Genomic DNA, 26,854 nt, shown 5'->3' with positions numbered 1-26,854 from the left:
GAAATATGTGTTGGCAATCTGTAAATTTTGGCCAAAGGCGAACTGGATGAGGCGCGATCCTCGTATGTTCCGGTCTCCTAAACCATGAGGACCTATAATTCTGGCATCCTCCATGTCCTGCCTTTTCCCTATTTTGGCATTGAAATCGCCGATAATCAGGTTGTAAGTTGCTCGGTGTTCGTTGTATGCTTCATTGAGTAGATCATAAAAATCTTCAGCTTCTTCATCAGGATGTGTTGATGTTGGGGCGTATACTTGTATAATAGTGAGTGATTGTTTATCTGTCAAACGGAACTTTAAAAGTGCTATTCGGTCTGAGTACGGTATAAATTCGATGATATTGTTCTTCCATTTTTTCGCAACTAAAAATCCTACTCCGTTTAGTCCGCCCGCTTCCCCGCAATAGAAAAATATAGTCTTCTCTCGTTCAACGGTGTCTTCGCCCTCTCTGCGCACTTCAGAGAGGCCGACAATATCCCAATTTATGTCACTAAGGGCATTTTCTAGTTCCAATAATCTTTCCTCTGTTCTTAATGTCCTAGTATTATATGTGAGAACGTTCAAGCTGTTTTCGGAGTCCTTTTTAGCTTTTGCCGAAGTCGTTTGACGGGAGGGTGATCGTGACGCCCGGAGATTCTTCGCACCCCGAGTTCTGGACAATTTCCGCCTACCGTCATCGGCGGAGTTATCCGAACCGCCGGGCCCTAGGGGCCATTTCTTTGTTTGTGTCTTCATATTTGGGGGGGTATAGACAATTAACCTACCGCGCTTGTCCAGTGCGTGTTGGCAGGTGAGCAGTGAGTCTCCTAACACGACTTGCGGGCGCCGCCGTTGATGGACTAGCCATTCCTCCGCCGCCACCCTAAGTCAATATCCTGCTCTGATATTGACTGTCCGACCAAGCCACAGAACACTATGCCCTAGCCGGCGTTACACACTTCGAAGTGAAGTATGCGACAGTTTTACGTCTTATCGAGGACGATGCTTGTCCTTTACCGTAACAAAATTCGCAATACATTGCGTCTTAGAATAAACTTTAAAGTGTATTAAAAATTAAACCACAAGTTATTTAAGTAAGTCGCTGAATAAATTTTGGTCAGTATGAGGAGTACAGCCTACAGTTAAATTTTTTGCTTACATTACAGGCCACACTCGGTATAGTATATAGAGTCTTAATAGTAATAGGGACCCATTTACTACACCCTCTGGGTACGGAGCCCTAATAAATTACCTTAGGATTGAGCACTTGCAACTTGGTGGACAGACCCATGTTGGTCTGAGCTTTGACCATCGTCTGTAGCACGACGGTCTTGCCCCCGCCCGTGGGGCCCACCACCATGGTGGAGTGACGTGTCATCATGGTCTCATACAGCTGGATTACCTTGTCCACCTGCCCATAAAATTACATTAACATTGAATACTAGTCTACCTAGAGCTCGGAGTAATTAACAACGGAGCCGCCATTAACAGGCGTTCCCCTCTGTCGAAAATAGGCGGCCAATGGTCAACCTCATGTCAACCATATGTATGGACTGACGTTTATCTGACATGACGTACCTATACATTTGATGTGCCCCTCCCCCGCAAAAAACGGCAGACTATGTTGTACCGAAAATTTTAGACATGGCGTCTCCGTTGGTTATATCCTCCAAGACCTAGAGAGACTCGCTGGGTGGTTGAATCAACAGTCCAAGTTAAACTGTTGTCGCGCGAGTGACTAAAAACAAGTGAGCGTAAAATTATTCCATCAATCAAGGGTGAGGGGGCCGATTTTTGAATTTCGACCACTCGATTTCGTGTATTGGAGCATTCCACGGGCTGTCCCGTACAAACGCATTGTATTTCCTGTGTTGCGACTTTTTTCTCGGCATTTAAAGCAGGCGATTATTTTTCTGTGCATATTTTTGACCATTTGTCATAGAAAAGGAAACTCTTATACCTTTAAATCTTCAGAAACTTCGCGTTTGTACGGGACAACGGTAGACAATTTCATGGAATGCTCCTCTTTCGTTCAATAATATATCCACTACTCGGCATTTAAATTCTACTAATAGAATTACAATCGAGTGGTCAATACCACTAGATTACAAATTTCGATCGCTCGTATCGTATTTCAAAAATTAGCATTTCGGTTTTTCCACCGATTTTCGAGTGACGAAATCGAGCGATCGAAATTCAAAAATCGGCCCCCAGAAGGCGGTAATTTTGGAAAATGAAAGCTTGTAAAAAGTCAAACCTAACTATATCATGAAACATGAAGTGATAAATTCTAAAATTGTGATATAATTTTATAAATTGGCCACGACACATTCATAAATTGGCTATGAGTGGGGAAATAGGTACAAACGACAGAAATGCTTGGGTTGAGATCTTGAGATTGAGAGAAATGTAAAACTTTCGTGGGATGACTAGGGTTGCCAACCGTACTATATTATATAGTATTGTACTATATTTTGGCCCTTTGTACTATACACTTTCGGAATAAAAAATAAGTTCAAAAACTAAAACCCGACTACTGCAAATCGCGCTCTAAAAAGTATGAAACAAGATAGAATTTTTATCTGAAATTATCAAGCAGGAAATATTATAAATGTTACCATATTTTTATATAAAAAATACAACGTAATACACTTTACTAAATTTTTTATATATTTATAGAGATTCAGAGGATCGCCGTGGTCGTATGCCACGATTATAAACTTAAAAATAATATGGCATACGACCACGGCTATCCTCTGAACCTCTGTAAATATATAAAAAATTTAGTAAATTGTATTACGTTGTATTTTTTATATAAAAATATGGTAACATTTATAATATTTCCTGCTTGATAATTTCAGATAAAAATTCTATCTTGTTTCATACTTTTTAGAGCGCGATTTGCAGTAGTCGGGTTTTAGTTTTTGAACTTATTTTTTATTTAATAAATTTTGGGGTCATGATTTCGTTACTAACTTTTTGAAGTCACTTTACTCGTATATTATTTTTGCGAGGGCGTCCTCAGTACAGAAATGCACGAAGTAGTATGAGGGCGCCGAAGGCGCCCGGCTTAGGAACGCGTACTTCGGGCTACGCCCGACACTTTTAGTATGAGGGCGCCTTCGACTTTGGAACGCGTACGTCGGGCTGCGCCCGACTCTTTTAGTATGAGGGCGCCGAAGGCGCCCGGCTTTGGAACGCGTACGTCGGGCTCCGCCCGAGTCTTTTAGTATGAGGGCGCCGAAGGCGCCCGGCTTTGATACGCGTACGTCGGGCTACGCCCGACACTTTTAGTATGAGGGCGCCGAAGGCGCCCGGCTTTGGAACGCATACGTCGGGCTACGCCCGACTCTTTTAGTATGAGGGCGCCGAAGGCGCCCGTCATTGGAACGCGTACGTCGGGCTACGCCCGACACTTAGTATGAGGGCGCCGAAGGCGCCCGGCCTTGGAACGCGTACGTCGGGCTACGCCTGACTCTTTTAGTATGAGGGCGTCTTCGACTTTGGAACGCGTACGTCGGGCTACGCCCGACTCTTTTAGTATGAGGGCGCCGAAGGCGCCCGGCTTTGGAACGCGTACGTCGGGCTCCGCCCGACTCTTTTAGTATGAGGGCGCCGAAGGCGCCCGGCTTTGGTACGCGTACGTCGGGCTACGCCCGACACTTTTAGTATGAGGGCGCCGAAGGCGCCCGGCTTTGGAACGCATACGTCGGGCTACGCCCGACTCTTTTAGTATGAGGGCGCCGAAGGCGCCCGTCATTGGAACGCGTACGTCGGGCTACGCCCGACTCTTTTAGTATGAGGGCGTCTTCGACTTTGGAACGCGTACGTTTTTTTTTTTTTTTTTTTATTATGAATGGGCTTACTCATGGCCACAGACTAGCCGAGGCGTAGACGTGGCCTACGATGGAGCGAGCTCGCCCAGAAGGTGCCTGTTCACTCTTGATTTGAAGGTTGCCGGGTTATAAGAACACGGAAATATAGACGCCGGCAAGGAATTCCATTCCTTGGCAGTGCGCATAAGGAAAGTAGAAGCAAAGCGCTTCGTGCGAATTGGTGGAATATCTACCAAGTAAGGATGGAAACCGGCCGTGCGTCTAAAAGTCCGATGGTAGAATGGGGACGGTGGAATAAGCTCGTGTAGCTCTTGGGCACACTCCCCGAAGTGCAACCTGTAGAATACCGACAGGCTGGCGACTTTCCGCCGATGGGCCAAAGACTGAAGCTTAGCCGTTAGCTTCTTGTCGCCAATCATCCTCCTGGCTCTGCGCTCCACTGAGTCCAAAGCGGCGAGTTGGTATTTAGCTGAGCCATCCCACAGGTGGCTGCAATACTCCATACACGACCGGACTTGAGCTTTGTAAAGTGTTAGAAGCTGTCCAGGTGTGAAGTATCGCTTCACCTTATTTAGGACGCCCAGCTTTCTGGCCGCAGTTTGTGCTTTAGACTCAATGAAGCTGCCGAAGCTGAGGACTGAACTCAGCTCCATGCCGAGGAGTTCCAGGCTGTCGGCAATAGGTACAGATGCACCCCGGAAAGAAGGAGTCAGGTCGAATGGACTCCGTTTTGCGGAAAATAGACACGTCTGCGTTTTGGAGGCATTGAACGTGACCAGATTGTCATCACCCCACTGGGAAACGAGACTAAGGGTCAAGTTCATTCGCTCAACCATGGCCTCTCTCTGTGAACGTATATCCTCCCTGCTGTCCCCTGCACTAGCCAAATATCTCTCACAACAACCGTACTGTCATCTGCATAACCTACAATGCTGGGTTGCAGCATGTCGTTAATGTGGAGCAGGAAAAGGGTTGCGGAGAGAACAGACCCCTGAGGAACACCGGCGTCAGTGGACATGAGGTCTGAAGAGCAGCCATCAATAACTACTCTGATCGACCGTTCACTCAAGAAATCAGATAGCCAGCTACAAAAGTCAGCAGGGATGCCGTATGCAGGAAGCTTGCTAAGGAGACTTGCGTGCCAAACCCTGTCAAAGGCCTTCGAGATGTCCAGTGAAACAGCAAGCGCTTCACCGTTCCTCTCGATGGCCTCGCCGCAGCAGTGCGTGACATACGCTAAAAGATCCCCAGTAGACCGACCTCGGCGAAAGCCATATTGACGGTCACTGAGCAGATCATTTGCTTCGAGGTATGCCAGCAGCTTGCCGTTAAGTACCCTTTCCATGACTTTACAGAGCATGGAGGTAATGGCGATTGGTCGGTAATTGCAGGGATCAGCACGACTACCCTTCTTGGGTACTGGCTGCACATTTGCAAGCTTCCAGGATTTCGGCACCGGGTACGGTACGTCGGGCTACGCCCGACTCTTTTAGTATGAGGGCGCCGAAGGCGCCCGGCTTTGGAACGCGTACGTCGGGCTCCGCCCGACTCTTTTAGTATGAGGGCGCCGAAGGCGCCCGGCTTTGGTACGCGTACGTCGGGCTACGCCCGACACTTTTAGTATGAGGGCGCCGAAGGCGCCCGGCTTTGGAACGCATACGTCGGGCTACGCCCGACTCTTTTAGTATGAGGGCGCCTAAGGCGCCCGGCTTTGGAACGCGTACGTCGGGCTCCGCCCGACTCTTTTAGTATGAGGGCGCCGAAGGCGCCCGGCATTGGAACGCGTACGTCGAGCTACGCCCGACACTTTTAGTATGAGGGCGCCTTCGACTTTGGAACGCGTACGTCGGGCTACGCCCGACTCTTTTAGTATGAGGGCGCCTAAGGCGCCCGGCTTTGGAACGCGTACGTCGGGCTCCGCCCGACTCTTTTAGTATGAGGGCGCCGAAGGCGCCCGGCATTGGAACGCGTACGTCGAGCTACGCCCGACACTTTTAGTATGAGGGCGCCTTCGACTTTGGAACGCGTACGTCGGGCTACGCCCGACTCTTTTAGTATGAGGGCGCCTTCGACTTTGGAACGCGTACGTAGGGACACTTTTAGTATGAGGACGTCGAAGGCGCCTGGCTTTGGAACGCGTACGTCGGGCTCCGCCCGACTCTTTTAGTATGAGGGCGCCGAAGGCGCCCGGCATTTGAACGCCTACGTCGGGCTACGCCCGACACTTTTAGTATGAGGGCGCCTTCGGCGCCCGGCTTTGGAACGCGTACGTCGGGCTACGCCCGACACTTTTAGTATGAAGGCGCCGAAGGCGCCCGGCTTTGGAACGCGTACGTCGGGCTCCGCCCGACTCTTATAGTATGAGGGCGCCGAAGGCGCCCGGCTTTGGAACGCGTAGGTACGTCGGGCTACGCCCGACACTTTTAGTACAAGGGCGCTGAAGGCGCCCGTCTTCGGACCGCGTACGGTACGTGTCTTGTAAAAAAATTTACTGTTTAAAATGTTGCAGGACATTATAAAAACACCATGTATAGCGGCCAAACAAATTTCTTTTACAAAAACCTTCTTGTGTCTCCGTAGTCGCGTAACACGCGGATAGATTTCAGAGCACTTGTAGGTTCATAGTTCGAATTACCTAACCGATAAATAAATTATTTTTTTATATAGCGCATGCAAGCAAAGCCGGGTGCAAAAGCTAACAATATTTATATATTTGAAATGTGCTAATTGAGCTCTTTAAAATGATGTATAACACGTCATCATTACATAATTTAATTTTTTTGGTTCATGACTTTATGACCTCTAGAAGGCGCCGTGTTCATTTTTTTGTGACGCCATAGAGCCTATAACAAGCGGGCGATGAAGACGATTCGAATGACATATCGTTTGTTAAATTATAATAAGTACTTTAGATGTTATGAGGGAACAGATGAACATACATACATACATACATACCCACATACATACCGGTCAAAATCATAACCCTCCTTTTGCGTTGCCGTAGTCGGGTAAAAATATATAGTACGCTAAAATACTATATTTCCGATTAAACGTACATACTACACTCATGTTTAGTATTTTATCAAAAAGTACCTTGAAATGTACTATATTTTTGATGCCTCATTCTAGAAAATACTATAATCCACCGAAAAAAAGTTGGCAACCCTAGGGATGACATATACTATAATACTTAGGTAATATCTGGGAGATCGAGCTTTGCTCGGAAGACATAAAAACTCAAAATTTCGTGTTTTACCAGATATAACACCTTGCTAGATCGATTTTTCGCCCCCACAAAACCCCCATAACCACTCACATGATTGATATTTTTCAGTGACCTCTATTATTATGTGAAAATAACCACAGTTGCATGAATCATGTGAGTGGATATAGCAAATTTTATCCAAATCGTTTGAGCAGTTTCCGAGATCCCCGAAATATAGGTACAAGAATTGCTCGTTTTAAGGTATAAGATTTGACATCTGTAACCTCACGTCACAGTCTGCGTCACAGGCACCAAGTATTAAGTATCATATCAACATCAACATGTCTCACTCACCTGCACAGGCATGATAATGTATCCATCCTTTTCTAACACTTCAATGACCATGGCATTGAAGTCCGGATATCCGACTCGCGGGCAGTCCACACCCGGGAACAGGTCCTTGATCAGGCCCAGGAACAGGGGCACGTCTTCGAATACGAACTTGGGGTAGTTCATATCTCTGTAGTGAAGTTCAAATGAAGTTACTCTCCGTAAGGGGCTGTTCATAAATTACGTCATCTATTTTTGACCCCCCCAAATCATCCAAAAATCGTGCTCGAATGACCCAGTAGTCCCTAAGGAGTAAGGAGATTATATTCTCTATTTGGAAGTTACTTAATGTTTGCACTTAAATAATAAATACATACTCGTAACTCAATACAGGATGGCCAAAAAATTACTGCATTCCCATTGCCAGAGAGGTTTTGGGAATAATCCCTAGTATAAACTGAGCAACTTTTACTATGGAACTAACCCCAAAATCGCAAAATCTGCTCCCGCGCTACTTTGTATGGTGCTAATGACCCTTATACGATGGATCATACCCGCCGCATCTTGCCCGCCATCCGTAGCACGGCGGTCAAGGCACGGAGCCCCCAGTCGTACTGAGACTGCTTCGATAGCTGCTCCCGAGCTACTGTGTGTATGATGCTAAAAACCCTTATACGATGGAGTACCTTAGAGCACGCATCAGCACCACGATCTCCTGCAGCCCGGCGCCCTCGCGCCGCATCTTGCCCGCCATCCGTAGCACGGCGGTCAAGGCGCGGAGCCCCCAGTCGTAGTGAGACTGCTTCGATAGCTGCTCCCGCGCTACTGTGTATGATGCTAACAACCCTTATACGATTATGGGAGTACCTTAGAGCCCGCATCAGTACCACGATCTCCTGCAGCCCGGCGCCCTCGCGCCGCATCTTGCCCGCCATCCGTAGCACCGCGGTCAAGGCGCGGAGCCCCCAGTCGTAGTGAGACTGCTTCGATAGCTGCTCCCGAGCGACTGTGTATGATGCTAACAACCCTGATACGATTATAGGAGTACCTTAGAGCGCGCATCAGCACCACGATCTCCTGCAGCCCGGCGCCCTCGCGCCGCATCTTGCCCGCCATCCGTAGCACCGCGGTCAAGGCGCGGAGCCCCCAGTCGTAGTGAGACTGCTTCGATAGCTGCTCCCGAGCTACTTTGTACAGCACTGTCATCTTCTTCGCCAGAACCTTGAGGGAAGTACAAGTAATGTAAGTAAACTACGGACTGGTTGAATGCTTAGCTGCTTGCTGATTTGTACATACTATGTTAAATTAGTCAAAATGTAATACATAAACAAATTGTAGACCTAAAACTCAACTACCTTTTACAAAAAAATCTGGACACAACTCGAGACGCTCTTTTCATCGAGGTATTAATGTACTGCTCAGCTCAGAAGGTGGTATACCTATAGTTACCAACGTAATTTTTAAGTTGTTGAAATTACAACTTTTAATCAATGTTTCCCATCAGTCTGCCCTTGGAGGTAATTTTACACTTAGGTATACCTTAGCAGTCAGGAACCCGTCAGAGAACAGCGAGATCATGCAGATCATGTCCAAGCCGAGCAGGATGCACACCACGGGCCTGAACAGCGCCTTCACCGACTATGGCAGCTCGGTGCGCCCCGCGTACCCTGGGTTCATGGCGACGATACCTTAGCAGTCAGGAACCCGTCAGAGAACAGCGAGATCATGCAGATCATCTCCAAGTCGGGCAGGATGCAGACCACGGGTCTGAACAGCGCCTTCACTGATTCCGGCAGCTCCGTGCGCCCCGCGTACCCTGGGTTCATGGTGATGAAGATGCCCACTTTGCTGTCCATCGCTATCTCTTGACCTTCGAACTATAAGAAGATTATTACTTTAGACATCTTACTGAAGTAATTAGGTATTGAATGAGCCACACTGAATAATTATATTTACATTATTTACTATTGATATTGCGGCCAAAAATATCACCAAACCGACACGAATGGAAAAAGAGGGGGGAGGCCTTTGCCCAGCAGTGGGACACAGTGGGCTCATAATAAATAAATAAGTGTCCAATTTCTGACCGGTTCATGGGTGTCTATTATTGCACCTGTGAACGGGGCCCAGAAGGCGTTCAACATGACATTAAAGCTCTCCAAAGGGCCCCTACGTGTAGGGTCTCCCACGCAAGCCTATGAAAAGCGAGATTTATAGGCCCGTGAAATGGAGTTACAAATAAAATAAATAATAGATAGAATAGTATATTGCAAATTTGTAGTGTGTCGCATGACAACGAAGATTTTTTCAAATTTCAAATGTATGTATGTAGGACCTTAATACTTAAGTGCAAAATACCTACTATTTACAGATAAAATTAACGACTACAAAAACTACTATTTATAGTTACATAAATTACAAATTTAAAGACTTTTTGCAGCATTAAGTACAACGCCTCAACACCAGATAAAATAGTTCTAGAATTTTCCATATTAGGTTCAACGCCCGCCGCCCCCAGATATCATCGCTTCTTGGCTAGTCTGGCTAGTCGCCTGGCGTGTAGCGAAGGAGACACACGGTTTTTGCGTCTACAAAACAAATTGGCTAACAAATATCAAAATGGACGACGCATTGATAGAAGCTGTGTACAAAAGGGAGCCCCTGTGGAATCCGGGGTATACACCCACTTGCCAGAATTTCATTTGCCATAATAGTCAACAGCCATTATATTGTTTCCCATAATTACATATGCAATACTTATTGTTTACTATATTAGTCACGTGCCCGAAACTTTGTTTCCCATAAAATCAATTTCAATAATATCATTAGTCATCATCATTGTAAGCCATAATTATCACTAGCCATAATGTAATTTTTTTACAGAAACCAAATGCTACTAGAAAAATGGGTTAGGTTAGGTTTGAACTGCGACCCTTACAGAAAAGTAATGCTACTGGAAAAGTGGGTTAGGTTAGGTTTGAACTGCGACCCTTACGGAAAAGAAATGCTACTGGAAAAGTGGGTTAGGTTAGGTTTGAACTGTGACCCATACAGAAAATAAATGTTACTAGAAAAGTAGGTTAGGTTAGGTTTGAACTGCGACCCATACAGAAAAGAAATGCTATCAGAAAAGTGGGTTAGGTTAGGTTTGAATTGCGTCCCTTACATAAACCAAATGATACTAGAAAAATGGGTTAGGTTAGGGTTGAACTGCGACCCTTACAGAAAAGAAATACTGGAAAAGTGGGTTAGGTGAGGTTAAATATTCTATTAAATAGTATTATTACAATTAATAATATGGACAACAACACGTATGGCACTCGTAAGTTCTGGAATCTAATAATCGGGTAAACAAAGAGTATGTCACATCATTTTTATGGTAAACAAACAATTCGGGCAAATGAAATTCGGACAAATAAAATTCGGGCATATGAGTATTATTTTATATAATTTTCGGACAAACAATAGACAACCAAATTGTGATATTCGCGAAAAACCGATTTTTATGACGTTTGACCTTGAATAACTTCTGACGCGCACACGATCTATGCATCGACTTTTAAGAGGACCTTTAACACGTCATAACGAAGGTGTATACGAGTTTCCAGCTTATTATCTCTCATTCCGAGGTTGACCCCTTTTTAGGCTTAAGATGACTGGCCTACAAACTATAACAATTTGAGTAGGTAACATATGACCTTCAATTTGCACATAAACTCACAAATAATTAAATATGCGCTACGAACCGTCTCTTTGCAATTCGTAAGCGACTTCCTCCCACAATTTCTTCAAAACCATCGCATTTTTGTGAAGGTCGTTGTCCGGATTCCGGCGGTTGTATAGCTCCGATGTTTTTTACATGTAGGTAAGAATTGTAGAGCATAAAATTTGCGACAGGTTAGGTATCAAACACTTTTTCATACCATTAGCCGTTTTCAAGATATACGGCATAGAAGGCACAGCGGCCAGCCAAACTCACTATGATGAAGTCAATTGTGAATACTTATCGGTGAATAATACCTCCTACAAAGTTATTTAATTACCCTTTATTGATCATATCCAGATTTTAAAAGTTGTTTGACCTGTAGAAAATATAAAATTAGGACTAATTGTTATTGTAAGTACCAGCGAAGATATTGGTTTGCCTTTTAGTTCCAGAGAAAATCCAACATTATTCCCATACGCTCCGGATACAAATTTTTCGGATAAAATATAATAAAATATTTTTTTCGACCAAACACTTGAATATTCAAAGCTTAATAAACCTGTACAGCTGTCAAATCTTCCACCGATAACTGCAGCAGCCCATCAGCGTATAAACCGTACATATTACCATGTACAAACATGGTAGGGAATGACTTAGAACCCCAAGAATGGGATTGGATGCTTCAAAATTCTTGGAACCAATAACAACAAAATTAGCACCAGCTCCAGATGAGCTACTAAATACCATATTTTTCAATTGTAAAAAGGAGTGTGGTCCACGCTGTTGGTGCAGAAAATCGGGGTAGAAATGATCTTTAGCTTGTGGCCAGTGCAATGGCAAACAGGCTTGTGTTTTAATGCGGCTTCATTGCAAAGCGACCCCGATGAAGAAAGTGTATTTGACACAGATTTAACAATAGATTAAATTGATAAAGATGACGTTGAAAATGAAAATAATTGAACCTCAAACGGTAGGGATTGTGATCTTTGTTTCACGGTCATCGACTACTCTTCTAGACGATTGTAACAAATAAACTCAATGAGATAGAGTAATTTTATCACAGAGTTCCTATGGTCATCTCTAAGGTCACCATGAACAGAGCAGCTTAATTGATTTGAGTTGAATTTTGTAGCCAAGTTTCATAGTTAGGTACATACGAACAGCGGAAGTTAAATAAAAGCTTGTGGAACCAATTTCGTGTATGACACACGCATTACTTAAAATCTACCTCTTTCCTGTAGAAATACCTAAAGGCTATAAAGCATAATTTTCTGATTAAACCCGTGTAAAGGGGTACCCTTTTTATATTAAACTATGTAATAAAATCTTTATAATATGCACACAAGCTGTTAACTAATGTCCACAGGAGGGGCAACTTTTGTTCCAAAATATATTTATGACCAACAAGTATCATTTTAACGATTATAAAACTTTAAATTTATTATTCACAGCGTTTACCAGCTAACCTTGCGTCATAGTGCGTTTGGCGGGCCGCTGCGCCTTCTATGCCGTATATATTGAAAGCGGTTAATCGCATGAAAAAATGTTAGATACCTAATTTGTCGCAAATTGTATGCTCTACAATACTTAACTACATGTAAAAAACATCGGAGCTATAGAAAATTTGATATCCGCGAAAAACCGATTTTTGTGACATTTGACCTTGAATAACTTCTGACGCGCACACGATCTATGCGTCGACTTTTAAGAGGACCTTTAACACGTCATAACGAAGCTGTATACGAGTTTCCAGCTTATTATCTCTCATTCCGAGGTGAAACCCTTAATTTAACTGGGCCATTGTGACAAACGTGAGACGTGACGTGACGAAAGGTACCTACATACATCCGCGAGGAAATTCAAAGGTGCATGTGAAGTCCCAACCCGCATTGGGCTAGCGTGCCCAAACCCTCGCGCGCATGAGAGTTCCTAGGCCTATGCCCAGCAGTGGGACGTATAGTATACCTAAGATGCATATATAAAAGTATATGTTGTGTTATATTGTCCAATGTGTATGCTGTCTCACATTTTGCGTAATGAGAGAGTGAGACGCAATGACATTGGACCAAGATATTGGACAGATGGAATACCACCCTAAAGTAAATAATTTCAAATTTTCTTTTGCAGTCAAGACGATAAAATCAAGGTGGAAGAATATGCGAGCATATTTCTTCAAAGAACACAAGAAAATTTCAGAAAAGCCTTCAAACGTCGATGGTACGGACAATGCCTGCACTTCTTGGCAATATTATGAGCCGTTATTGTTTTTAAAACGTTCACTAAACACAGAAGACGAATCAAACTTCAGCGTAGATAACGTAGATTACGAAGAAAATGCTTGTATGGTAGAAGAATCACCACAAAATAAAAGATTTCTGAGTTCTGACCGATGATAATGATCAACTTCCGCTCGTAAAAAAGAAGCTAAAGATTTTCGAGAGTGAAAAGGATAAAAATCATGATATGCTGTTTTTTGAGAGTCTTATTCCATATATGAACAAAATTCCCTTGGTGCGTAAGTTAAGACTTAGATCTAAGATTCAAGATCTAATTTTAGCTGAACTCGAAGCTGTTGAAAATAATACCTAATAAAATAAATACTTTGTATAGGAACAATACTACATATATAATATTTTTGTTACCATTACCTAATGTCGTTGTTAGTGAAATCAAATAAGAGCGAAATGACAAAAAAAATTACAAATGTTAAAAAAGGCAAAAAGCCAACGACACGCGGTGTTCCCAGGCGGTCACCCATCCAAGTACTGACCGCGCCCGACGTTGCTTAACTTCGGTGATCGGACGAGAACCGGTGTATTCAACGTGGTATGGACGTTGGCAACTACAGTATTGAAATTTGTAATGAAACTCCATATCGAACGCTTATTTTATTACGCTCCTCAATCATTGTGAATAAAATTAAATGACTATTTTTAGAAACCAAGAACACACAGAAGGTAAAGAGTCTATGCGGAAAGAGACGAGCATATAGTACTTATAGTTCGTTTTTTTAGCATTTGAAAAAAGGTAAACCATCTTGTCATGTATTTTAATTAAAAACACGTTTTAAAAATAAGTCGAATTTTAACAAGCTAATACATGAATATGGTGCATCATGTAAAAAAATGAATATGACCTTTTTTTATTAAGAATTTATTAAGGATTATTTCTTTCATTGACACTTTTTTCCTAAAATATATACTTTCCTCAAAAAATGTAAAAAACTGTGAACCGGGACATATTTCATGCAAAAAGGGGGGGTTGCGTCAGGGGGAGGGGAAGGGACGCTAGTGTGCGTAAAGCACCATACCCTAAGGTATCATACTACATTCATAAAAGGCTGGCTATAATTAGTTTGTCTTCCCCATACATTAGAACACAATTTAACCAAATCAATAGCATGAGAAATGAAACGGATATTTCTTGTTTTCTTTGCATTAGCATTTTTCTCTCGATAATTTAATCAATTTGCAACATAAGTAGAAGAATCCTCCTATGTCCATAAATATCAAAATATAAAAGGACATACATTTTCAGAAGATTTCCCCGTGCGACGTTGCCAAATGTTTTAAAGTACAACATGCTCGTAACGTTTGGATGTCAATAAGTCGACAATGAAAAATTATATTTCAAATCAATTCAAACTTGATATTTTTGACAGTAATAGGTTACTTAAATAAGAAGGCATTTTTCGCCCGGGTCTACTATGGTCAAATGGTCTAGTGGCTTTTAGCTATTGAGTATAAGTCTAACAAGTTGAACAGCATGACAGGGTTCAAACCGCGAACAAAGACTCATTTCTTTTTGTATTTATTTATTTATTTTATTTCATCTTTTTGGTAATTTTATATGCCTTATTTTAAAAGTTATTTTAAGTAAATGTGTTGTATTTGATTATTTCATGTAGGTATATCATTTCAATAAAATTTTGGAAACTTTTATTTTATACCTGGTCAGCTAATCTTGTCAGTAAAAAAAGGCGCGAAATCCAAATGTTCTATGAACGATATCCCTTCGCGCCTACATTTTTCAAATTTGCCGCCTTTTTCTACTGACAAGATCTGCTTGACCAGCTATACTTCGTCGATAGTTGACTTCTTATGTACCTATTCCGCGATCCTAATTAGCCTCATGCATGATTTTTTTTAATATTATTTTAATCATTATTTATATCCTTTGAAAACCGGAAAATAAAAATACTTTTATAAATCTTCCCATAATATTATTAAAAAATAATTAAAATACTGAAAATGTTTTACTCACGTAAGTTTAGTTTCGAAGAATAACATACGCTTAAAATAATTCAAAAGAGAATGCAAAAATTAAGAAATAAAAAAAAATTGGCATTGTCGGGGTTTGAACCATGTATCTTAGCTACAATCTGATTTTTTTCAAAATAGAGGCTACGGGTGCCACGAGCACATGACAGTCAATGGTCGAAAACATTAGTTGCTTCTGAATGCCATGTAATTCTTAATCGTTGCTCAAACAAGAATTTATTATTTAATTTCCAATCTTTTTTCAACAATAAACATTTCATCCGCTGCGCCCTCTAGGTTACTTTACTGTAACATTACGAATCTGCTGACATTTGACACTGACTTTAAGGTGACTTTAAGTACGTAAGTGTGCGTGAATGCAAGAAATTGCAATATTTTGCAGTTGGATTCCGATAATAACGAAATGAGACAATGTTGAGTTGAACATGTCTCGATTTAGATGTAGTATTTTTTATAGTTTTCGGACATATCAACACATCTTATGAAACTTTGTATTTTGGGAGAAATAGTGAAAATCCACAATTCGTGCACAGTGACGCCATCTTTTGGCTGATGATCGGCATCCCATCCCTAGACATCCACCTTAAGGTGAACCTAGAGGGCGCAGCGGATGAAATGTTTATTGTTGAAAAAAGATTGGAAATTAAATAATAAATTCTTGTTTGAGCAACGATTAAGAATTACAACGCATTCAGAAGCAACTAATGTTTTCGACCATCAAATGTCATGTGCTCGTGGCACCCGTAGCCTCTATTTTGAAAAAAATCAGATTGTAGCTAAGATACATGGTTCAAACCCCGACAATGCCAGTTTTTTTTTATTTTATAATTTTAGCATTCTCTTTTGAATTATTTTAAGCGTATGTTATTCTTCGAAACTAAACTTACGTGAGTAAAATATTTTCAGTATTTTAATTATTTTTTAATAATATTATGGGAAGATTTATAAAAGTATTTTTATTTTCCGATTTCAAAGGATATAAATAATGATTAAAATAATTAAAAAAAAGTCATGCATGAGGCTAATTAGGATCGCAGAATAGGTATATAAGAAGTCAACTATCGACGAAGTATAGCTGGTCAAGCAGATCTTGTCAGTAGAAAAAGGCGGCAAATTTGAAAAATGTAGGCGCGAAGGGATATCGTTCATAGAACATTTGAATTTCGCGCCTTTTTAGGGTTCCGTACCCAAAGGGTAAAACGGGACCCTATTACTAAGACTTCGCTGTCCGTCCGTCCGTCCGTCCGTCCGTCTGTCACCAGGCTGTATCTCACGAACCGTGATAGCTAGACAGTTGAAATTTTCACAGATGATGTATTTCTGTTGCCGCTATAACAACAAATACTAAAAACAGAATAAAATAAAGATTTAAATGGGGCTCCCATACAACAAACGTGATTTTTGACCAAAGTTAAGCAACGTCGGGAGTGGTCAGTACTTGGATGGGTGACCGTTTTTTTTTTGCTTTTTTTTTTGTTTTTTTTGCATTATGGTACGGAACCCTTCGTGCGCGAGTCCGACTCGCACTTGCCCGGTTTTTTTACTGACAAGATTTGCTTGACCAGGTATAAAATAAGTTTCCAAAATTTTATTGAAATGATATACCTACATGAAATAATCAAATACAACACATTTACTTAAAATAACTTTTAAAATAAGGCATATAAAATTTCCAAAAAGATGAAACAAAATAAATAAATAAATACAAAAAGAAATGAGTCTTCGAGTTCGTGGTTTGAACCCTGTCATGCTGTTCAACTTGTTAGACTTATACTCAGTAGCTAAAAGCCACTAGACCATTTGACCATAGTAGACCCGGGCGAAAAATGCCTTCTTATTTAAGTAACCCATTACTGTCAAAAATATCAAGTTTGAATTGATTTGAAATATAATTTTTCATTGTCGAGTTATTGACATCCAAACGTTGCGAGCATGTTGTACTTTAAACCACTTGGCAACGTCGCACGGGGAATTCTTCTGAAAATGTATGTCCTTTTATATTTTGATATTTATGGATATATGAGGATTCTTCTACTTATGTTGCAAATTGATTAAATTATCGAGAGAAAAATGCTAATGCAAAGAAAACAAGAAATATCCGTTTCATTTCTCATGCTATTGATTCGGTTAAATTGTGTTCTAATGTATGGGGAAGACAAACTAATTATAGCCAGCCTTTTATGAATGTAGTATGATACCATAGGGTATGGTGCTTTACGCACACTAGCGTCCCTTCCCCTCCCCCTGACGCAACCCCCCCTTTTTGCATGAAATATGTCCCGGTACACAGTTTTTTACATTTTTTGAGGAAAGAATATATTTTAGGAAAAAAGTGTCAATGAAAGAAATAATCCTTAATAAATTCTTAATAAAAAAGGTCATATTCATTTTTTTTATATCATGCACCTAATTCATGTATTAGCTTGTCAAAATTCGAAATAACATAGTTTTTACTTAGGGTTCGAAACTCATTTATTATACACGGTGTAACATGAGGAAACCGAATAATTTTAACAGCGTATTCCTGATCACATTTAGAGACAAAAATGTCCTATAAACTTTTTTGAAATTCGCCTAGTTTCAGAGTTAATACCAATAAAAAAAAACAAGTTTCTATTGTTACATCCAATCCGCATTGGGCTAGCGTGGGGACTATAGCCCAAGCCCTCTCGCGCATGAGAGGAGGCCTGTGCTCAGCAGTGGGACGTATATAGGCTGAAATGATGATGATTGTTACATAGTTCAAAACGCCTTTTTGATGGCGATGTTGTTACTATGGGATTTAGTCTAAATATCCTTATTGATATGTCAAAAAGTGACAATTAAGTAACACGTTGCAAAAACTATGTTTACCGAAAAAAAAGTAAAAATCCATGTTAACTGACAAGTTTACCAATAACATTTACTTTTTATGTACATACATATATACTCAAAAAATTAAAAAATTGCGGCCAAGTGCGAGTCGGACTCGCGTTCCAAGGATTCCGTATATTACACAATTTTTAACAATGTATTTTTTATTTTATTTATTTATTTATTTAGATATTTAATTCAGGGAACAAGGCCCATATTACAAATACCTTACAGACTAACATACATATGTATTTTATAAACTTAAAACTAAACATTATTTATGCGAAACGTGAGTGAAATCTTTAAAAAATCCGTAGGAGTCGGATCAAAAACTGTAATTAAGTCCGACTCACGCTTGACTGTACATTTCTAATAGGTTTTCCTGTCATCATAGACCTATTTTATGTATTTTTTCAAAATTTTAAACCTAGTAGTTTCGGAGATAAAGGGGGAGGGGGGAATAGTCATTTTTTGCCTATTTTCTTGAATAACTTCTAAAGTGTTTATTCGAAAATTATAAAAAATATATATTTGAGATCCTTACAATAAGCTCTTTCATTTGATATGTAACATGATATAGTTTGAAAATTTTTATTTTTTAATTTTTTCATTTACCCCCCAAAAGTGGCCCCCATGTTTAAAATTCATTTGTTTACAAACTTACATATGTGTACCAGATTACAACTTGATTGGTCCAGTAGTTCCGGAGAAAATCGGCTGTGACAGACGGACAGACAGACAGACGCACGAGTGATCCTATAAGGGTTCCGTTTTTTCCTTTTGAAGTACGGAACCCTAAAAACAATAAAAAAAATTGTTTTCGGCGAAATTGACCTAAACTCATACAAACATTTTTTCCTTCTTTTAATTTGACCTCAGAAATAAAATCTTTCGCATTTCTTGAGGACACCTTGTATAATAAGTGTTATAAAATGAATATATAACCTTTTTTACTAAGAATTTAATAAGGAACTATTTCTTTCATTGACACTTTTATCCTAAAATGTATACATGAGGTCAAAAAAAGGAAAAGATGTAATATGTGTTTAGGTCAATTTCGCCAAAAAAAAAATTTTTTTTGGTTTTTTTTTTAATTTTATGAATGAATTTGTATACAAAAAATTGTCACTTAAAATGGTTTTTTTTTTCGTAAAACTTAGTTTTTGTAAAGTGTTACTTGTCACTTTTTGACATATCAATAAGGATATTTAGACTAAATCCCATAGTAGCAACATCGCCATCAAAAAGGCGTTTTGAACTATGTAACAATAGAAACTTGTTTTTTTTTTATTGGTATTAACTCTGAAACTAGGCGAATTTCAAAAAAGTTTATAGGACATTTTTGTCTCTAAATGTGATCAGGAATACGCTGCTAAAATTATTCAGTTTCCTCATGTTACACCGTGTATAATAAATGAGTTTCGAACCCTAAGTAAAAACTATGTTATTTCGAATTTTGACAAGCTAATACATGAATTAGGTGCATGATATAAAAAAAATGAATATGACCTTTTTTATTAAGAATTTATTAAGGATTATTTCTTTCATTGACACTTTTTTTCCTAAAATGTATACTTTCCTCAAAAAATGTAAAAAACTGTGAACCGGGACATATTTCATGCAAAAAGGGTGGGTTGCGTCAGGGGGAGGGGAAGGGACGCTAGTGTGCGTAAAGCACCATACCCTAAGGTATCATACTACATTCATAAAAGGCTGGCTATAATTAGTTTTTCAAAAAGCACAATTTGACCGAATATATGAAAGAGGGTCATTGTTGTTGTAAAAGGTGTGCAGGAAATGATACGTTTCTGCACTAGAGCAGTTTAGGTTCCAATTACAAGTACGATTTTATTATTCTTTTTACAATAAGCAATTGAAATTTGGGTATAAATGGATTTGTTATACAATTTCCATTCTGATATTTGACTCCCCATTCCATAAATTACTTTTGGCCAAATTGTTAATTGAAAATACCTACTCTCAAAAATACCTACTCTCAAAAATACCTACTATAAAAATGTATTTAAAAAAACACATGCATTTTACTTTCCTCGTATGCGAAATGAAAAGTAGAGTGTTTTAACTCGGGTGAAAGGCAGCATTTTTGAAAAAAAACCAGGCAAGTGCGAGTCGGACTCGCGCACGAAGGGTTCCGTACTATAATGCAAAAAAAAACAAAAAAAAAAGCAAAAAAAAAACGGTCACCCATCCAAGTACTGACCACTCCCGACGTTGCTTAACTTTGGTCAAAAATCACGTTTGTTGTATGGGAGCCCCAATTAAATCTTTATTTTATTCTGTTTTTAGTATTTGTTGTTATAGCGGCAACAGAAATACATCATCTGTGAAAATTTCAACTGTCTAGCTATCACGGTTCGTGAGATACAGCCTGGTGACAGACAGACGGACGGACAGCGAAGTCTTAGTAATAGGGTCCCGTTTTACCCTTTGGGTACGGAACCCTAAAAGTATCATCTACTAATGTTATTGTTATGCACAAGCAGAAGATATTATAGAATCTTGTTTATTTACAAGAAGATGACATTTTTCTCCACATACCTATAGTAACAGCACCAGTCATGGGACATTTAAGAAGAAATTTGGAGTATTTATGATATTTCCCTTATACATGTAACTGGTCTACCGCTTAGCGTGTTAAAAGATGAAAGTCCTATCCGTCTTTCATGTTTTAGGCGTGTTGTATCAAAGATATTGCAATGAGTTTCCACATACTTAACAAATTAAAACTATGTTTTTTTCTTCTCCAGTCATGGACACCAAAGCTCCAGTAATGGGCCCCCAGTAATGGACGTGGATCCAGTAATGGGCCCCCTATAATGGACATTGCTCTATCAGTATAAAATATTGAAATGGGGTATAAGTTATGGCAAAAAAATCAATTTTTGGTATAAGCTTTTATCGATGAATGTATTTTTCTTTCCACAGCCAATTATTATTGTATTAGATCCATCGAGACAATTCTAATATACCTAACACAATTAGTTAGGGTTTATTTCGATAAAATTCCCATGGCCACCTCCTGTCTCCATCATAAGATCAGGTCGATGTTATCATATATAATATTGCATTATCATCAGATTTGCATACTTAATTACGTACTTACAAAAAAATTCAATTGTATCGGAAATCGAAAAGTGGCTCAAATTCAGTTACCAAAATTTGACCCACACAAACTAACAGGGCAAGTTAAATAAAAGTTTGGAAAAACGATATTAATTTATGCGAAGTCCGAGAATACCTCCTGGTTGACGTATTTCGTAACTACATTTTACTTCTGTATTGTTTAAACATGAAATTATGCCATGGCAAGCATTATAATGTCAATTGTCCCATTATAGGAGGCATGCAGTTTTACAGCTCCTATAATGGGATTGGGCCAAATACCACTATTTTTTTTACATCTGTGGAGTCACAACATAGTGTGTTGTATACATTATCTCATGGTAAATGCAATTAACAAAACACATTCTAGTTTTCATCGAGTATTAATTAATTAAAATTTAATAAATTAACTCACCTCTCTTAGCGAAGTTGTTAAGAATTCGTAGTGGTATTTTTTTTCAGTGACACGACAACTTTTGGGTTGACGCCAATTTCTTAAAAAATAACCAAATTTAATGAAACTTTAAATTGAAACAGCTCTAAGACTCATATTTATGATAATATACAGACAGTGTTTATAAACTATTTTTAGATACTTATTTTAGAGGATTTGTGGTTTTTTGTCCCATAACTGGTTCCACGTCCATTATAGGGTCCACTACTATATATATTTTTGAGAAAAATATAGCTAGGTATTTTAGTTTAAAAATCATTGTTACAATAAATATAGGCTTTTCCAGAGAACATTTACCGAAACGAAAGCAGAATTCACAAGGGTTTTCGGTGGACGACCGTAACGCGAATGATTGTTTGGACTGACCTTTCTATAAATATATTAATGTATTTTATTGTGTAATAATCATAATAATTATTAAGTTATATTAAATCTGGGAATGAAATTATATCAGAAAGGAGATTCTTAAATGAGTAGGTATACTCGTAACATGCTTTGTGCATTAAATATACCTCCCTCTATTGAGTGAAAATAAAACAAAATACACAGGTAATCTGTGTTGCGGTTTTAAAGTGCCATCTGTTACACCTTTGACAAATTAAAAATGATTACTTGTCAAATGAAGTCGCCATGTTAGAATTACACCGATACTATAAGCATCACTCACACAAACAAGCAATGAGGCAAAATTTTACCAATATTCAAAGGCTTTTTTCTTAATAATTTTAATCAAAATCTAGTATTTTTTTACGTTCTGCGAAGACAGAAATATATATACTACCCAAACATTACATATACAAGTGAAGAAACCCTATATAATAGGAGCTAGGGTGCCAAGAAAGTTGTATGAAAATCGAGCAAGGAGAACCACCTTAATACTTAAGTGCAAAATACCTACTATTTACAGATAAAATTAACGACTACAAAAACTACTATTTATAGTTACATAAATTACAAAAAGACTTTTTGCAGCATTAACACCTCAACTCAACACCAGATAAAATAGTTCTAGAATTTTCCATATTAGGTTCAACGCCCGCCGCCCCCAGATATCATCGCTTCTTGGCTAGTCTGGCTAGTCGTCTGGCGTGTAGCGAAGGAGACACATGGTTTTTGCGTCTACAAAACAAATTCGCTAACAAATATCAAAATGGACGACGCATTGATAGAAGCTGTGTACAAAAGGGAGCCCCTGTGGAATCCGGACAGCGACCTTCACAAAAATGCGATGGTTTTGAAGAAATTGTGGGAGGAAGTCGCTTACGAATTGCAAAGAGACGGTTAGTAGCGCATATTTAATTATTTGTGAGTGTATGTGCAAATTGAAGGTCACATGTTACTCAAATTGTTGTTGTTTGTGACAAACGTGAGACGTGAGTAAAACATACATACATCCGCGAGGAAATTCAAAGGTGCATGTGAAGTCCCCATCCCGCATTGGGCCCAAACCCTCGCGCGCATGTGAGTACCTAGGCCTATGCCCAGCAGTGGGACGTATAGTATACCTAAGAGGCATATATAAAAAAGTATATGTTACCTGTCCAATTCATTGTCCAATGTGTATGCTGTCTCACATTTTGCGTAATGAGAGAGTGAGACGCAATGACATGGACTGGACCAAGATATTGGACAGATGGAAAAGTAAAGTAAATTATTACAAATTTTCTTTTGCAGTCAAGACGATAAAATCAAGGTGGAAGAATATGCGAGCATATTTCTTCAAGGAACACAAGAAAATTTCAGAAAAGCCTTCAAATGTCGATGGTACAGATAATGCCTGCACATCCTGGCAATATTATGAGCCGTTATTGTTTTTAAAACGTTCACTAAACACAGAAGACGAATCAAACTTCAGCGTAGATAACGTAGATACGAAGAAAATGCTTGTATGGTAGAAGAATCACCACAAAATAAAAGATTTCTGACCGATGATAATGATCAACTTCCGCTCGTAAAAAAGAAGCTAAAGATTTTCGAGAGTGAAAAGGATAAAAATCATGATATGCTGTTTTTAACCGACTTCCAAATCCCAAAGGAGGAGGTTATCAATTCGGTTGTATGTTTTTTTTTTTTTTTTTTTTTTTTTTTATTTTTTTTTTTTTTTATGTTTGTTACTCCATATCTCCGTCATTACTAGACCGATTTTGTAATTTTTTTTTTGATTGAATGTATATGTATACAGATTGGTCCCGTTTCTGTCAAAACCCAGTTCTGATGATGGGTTCCATGAGGAATCGAGGGAACTCCTCAAATCTTAAAGGCATACATATAGTGATTTTTGGGTTTTTATCATCAAATCAAGCATATACATCCAAAAAAGTGACATTTGATGAAGTGGAACTGCTGATGATGATCAGAACGGAACTCCTCAACGACGCATAGTTCACGGTTGGCGATTTGTCCTCTTCGTTATGTTTGTTAAGCAAGTTCAGTTTTTAAGCTACATTTTTGTCAAGCTCGAGTTCTGATGATGGGATCCATGAGGAATCGAGGGAACTCCTCAAATATTAAAGGCATGCGTATAGAAATTTTTGTATTTACATCAGAAAATTAAGCATTTTCATTAAAAACTGTTGCATTTGATGAAGTGGAACTGCTGATGATGATCAGAACAGAACTCTTCAACGACGCATAGTACACATTTGGTGATTACGAATTTCGATTTTGACTTGGACTGGGACCCGGACTCGGACCCAGAACCGGACTCATACCCGGATCCGGTTCGGACCCGGACCGGATCCGGTTCGGACCCGGACCGGACCTGGACTCGGACCCGGGCTCGGACCCGGACTCGGACCCGGACTCAGACCCGGACTCGGACCCGGACCTTGACCCGGAAAACCACTATGATACCTTAACTAAATAAACCACTATGATTACCTACCATAAAATGTGTAAGTATATAAGTATGATGATGCCAATCTTACTAGCCCCTCCCGCTTAAACCCCCGTACACCGCACCGCATGCGCCGTTAAGTGGGTTAGGTTAGGTTTGAACTGCGATCCTCACAGAACCGAACTGCTATCAGAGAAGTGGGTTAGGTTAGGCTAGAACTACGACCCTTACAGAAGCGAAATGCTAGTAGAAAAGTGGGTGGTTTTACCTCCTTTTCTACATAGTATACCTATACCATCTACAATAATCTTTCACCGGCCCCCATAGAAGTCGGTTTTTTTTTCTTAAAAATTATTTGTAAGTCTTATTCCATATATAGGGCCAAAAACATAACATTATGGAAGGGACCGGCAGGCAAGAGACGCAGAGGCAGACCTGCGGAGAGATGGCTCGATGAGATTTTAAAAGCAGCAGGAAAAAACTGGACTGATAAAGCTAACGACAGAGATATGTGGAGAAAAATGGAGGAGGCCTTTACTCTATGAAGAGGTCCTTGAAAAAAAAAAAATTTTATTTATTTATTATTTGTGTTGTAATTTTTTTTAATAATTATTAATCTAAAATTTATAAAAATGCATGCACTCAAATCACAATACCATTGTTAATCAAATTTTATTAAGGAAATAAAAAGGCTTAATTAATTAATTAATATTCCATATATGAACAAAATTCCCTTGGTGCGTAAGTTAAGACTTAGATCTAAGATTCAAGATCTAATTTTAGCTGAACTCGAAGCTGTTGAAAATAATACCTAATAAAATAAATACTTTGTATAGGAACAATACTACATATATAATATTTTTGTTACCATTACCTAATGTCGTTGTTAGTGAAATCAAATAAGAGCGAAATGACAAAAAAAAATTACAAATGTTAAAAAAGGCAAAAAGCCAACGACACGCGGTGTTCCCAGGCGGTCACCCATCCAAGTACTGACCGCGCCCGACGTTGCTTAACTTCGGTGATCGGACGAGAACCGGTGTATTCAACGTGGTATGGACGTTGGCAACTACAGTATTGAAATTTGTAATGAAACTCCATATCGAACGCTTATTTTATTACTCCTCAATCATTGTGAATAAAAATAAAATGCCTATTTTTAGCAACCAAGAACACACAGTAGGTAAAGAGTCTATGCGGAAAGAGACGAGTATATAGTATAGTTCGTTTTTTTAGCATTTGAAAAAAGGTAAACCATCTTGTCATGTATTTTAATTAAAAACACGTTTTAAAAATAAGTCACGGCAAATATGTAACAATTATGAATCTAATTCGATCATTTATATTCTTCTGCTTTCATAAGTAATATTAGCTACTGATTTTTAAAAAGCGGTTTTCAATAAAACAATTATTCTCTTTTAATTGATGTCATGCATGATCGCTTACCTTCTTTCTAATGCTAAAAAAAACGAAATTACTATTGTTATGTTGTATTGTTGTTGTTGTTGTTGTTGTGGTGTCGTATTGTTGTGTTGTGTTGAGTTCTTGTTGTGTGTTGTTGTTTTGTTGTTACTGTGGGTATTGGACCCACAGAGTCTACCCACCGTAAATCGTTTGAGCTTCATTAGTAAGGCGCTCCTGATGCACTGCAGCTGCGTGGATATGACGGACAGCACAGATATGTCGATCCTGGGGAACAAGTACATCGTTGCAATAAGTTTAAGTTGGCGTCCAAACGGGACAATCAAATTGACAATTTGATCAGAAATTAAATTGACGTCAATCTCATCTAGCGCCCACAAGTACAAAATTGAATCACCAATGGGGTTGGCAACTGTCAAAGGTTTGCATAGATGGCGCCATCATAGCTTGCCCCTTTTTCTATGAGATTTGGCTTAAAGAGCTGGCATCCAGGGTATTAAAAAACCAAAAAATTGACACAATTCTAGGGGTTGACAGGGCAAGCTATGATGGCGCCATCTGCTAAAAACTTCCACCGGCCAACCCCATTTTAGATTAATGGAGACAGTCGCGAAAATCCATGACCTTCTCGCCGCAGTTAGTGACCATGCAGAGAAGTCCCAAAAACCGGTCAAGTGCAAGTCAACTCGTGCACGAAGGGTTCCGTACCATTACGCAAAAAACGGCAAAAACACGTTTTACTATTCTGTTTTTAGTATTTGTTGTTATAGCGGCATCAGAAATACATCATCTGTGACAATTTGAACTACCTAACTATCACGAGCCACGGC

General features: G+C 39.5%; 2 protein-coding genes and 2 non-coding genes across 4 annotated transcripts in view; 1 reads left to right on the top strand and 3 right to left on the bottom strand.

The window, feature by feature from the left end:
- Positions 1-26,854, bottom strand: part of LOC134672204 (dynein axonemal heavy chain 10) — a 119,635-nt gene that overhangs the window by 49,367 nt on the left and 43,414 nt on the right. The window contains exons 46-50 of the mRNA XM_063530105.1: positions 26,207-26,291; positions 9,039-9,227; positions 8,399-8,571; positions 7,375-7,540; positions 1,232-1,390 (exon numbers count right to left, since the gene is read on the bottom strand). Of these exons, the coding sequence (XP_063386175.1) occupies positions 1,232-1,390; positions 7,375-7,540; positions 8,399-8,571; positions 9,039-9,227; positions 26,207-26,291 (772 nt within the window). The remainder of the gene's footprint in view (positions 1-1,231; positions 1,391-7,374; positions 7,541-8,398; positions 8,572-9,038; positions 9,228-26,206; positions 26,292-26,854) is intronic.
- LOC134672358 (5S ribosomal RNA) lies at positions 13,778-13,896 on the bottom strand. The gene has a single exon (XR_010099338.1). It is a non-coding gene; the product is annotated as a 5S ribosomal RNA (ribosomal RNA).
- Positions 22,867-25,417, top strand: LOC134672162 (uncharacterized). The gene is made up of 3 exons (XM_063530063.1): positions 22,867-23,046; positions 23,441-23,652; positions 25,319-25,417. The coding sequence occupies exons 1-3, from the start codon at positions 22,917-22,919 to the stop codon at positions 25,415-25,417; spliced, it is 441 nt and encodes a 146-aa protein (XP_063386133.1). The 5' UTR covers positions 22,867-22,916.
- On the bottom strand, positions 25,551-25,669 carry LOC134672357 (5S ribosomal RNA). Its single transcript, XR_010099337.1, has one exon. It is a non-coding gene; the product is annotated as a 5S ribosomal RNA (ribosomal RNA).

The sequence above is a fragment of the Cydia fagiglandana genome, chromosome 16, assembly GCF_963556715.1.
Source record: "Cydia fagiglandana chromosome 16, ilCydFagi1.1, whole genome shotgun sequence".
In the NCBI taxonomy this organism is placed as follows: Eukaryota; Metazoa; Arthropoda; class Insecta; order Lepidoptera; family Tortricidae; genus Cydia; species Cydia fagiglandana.
This window is presented reverse-complemented; position numbering and strand designations above follow the sequence as displayed.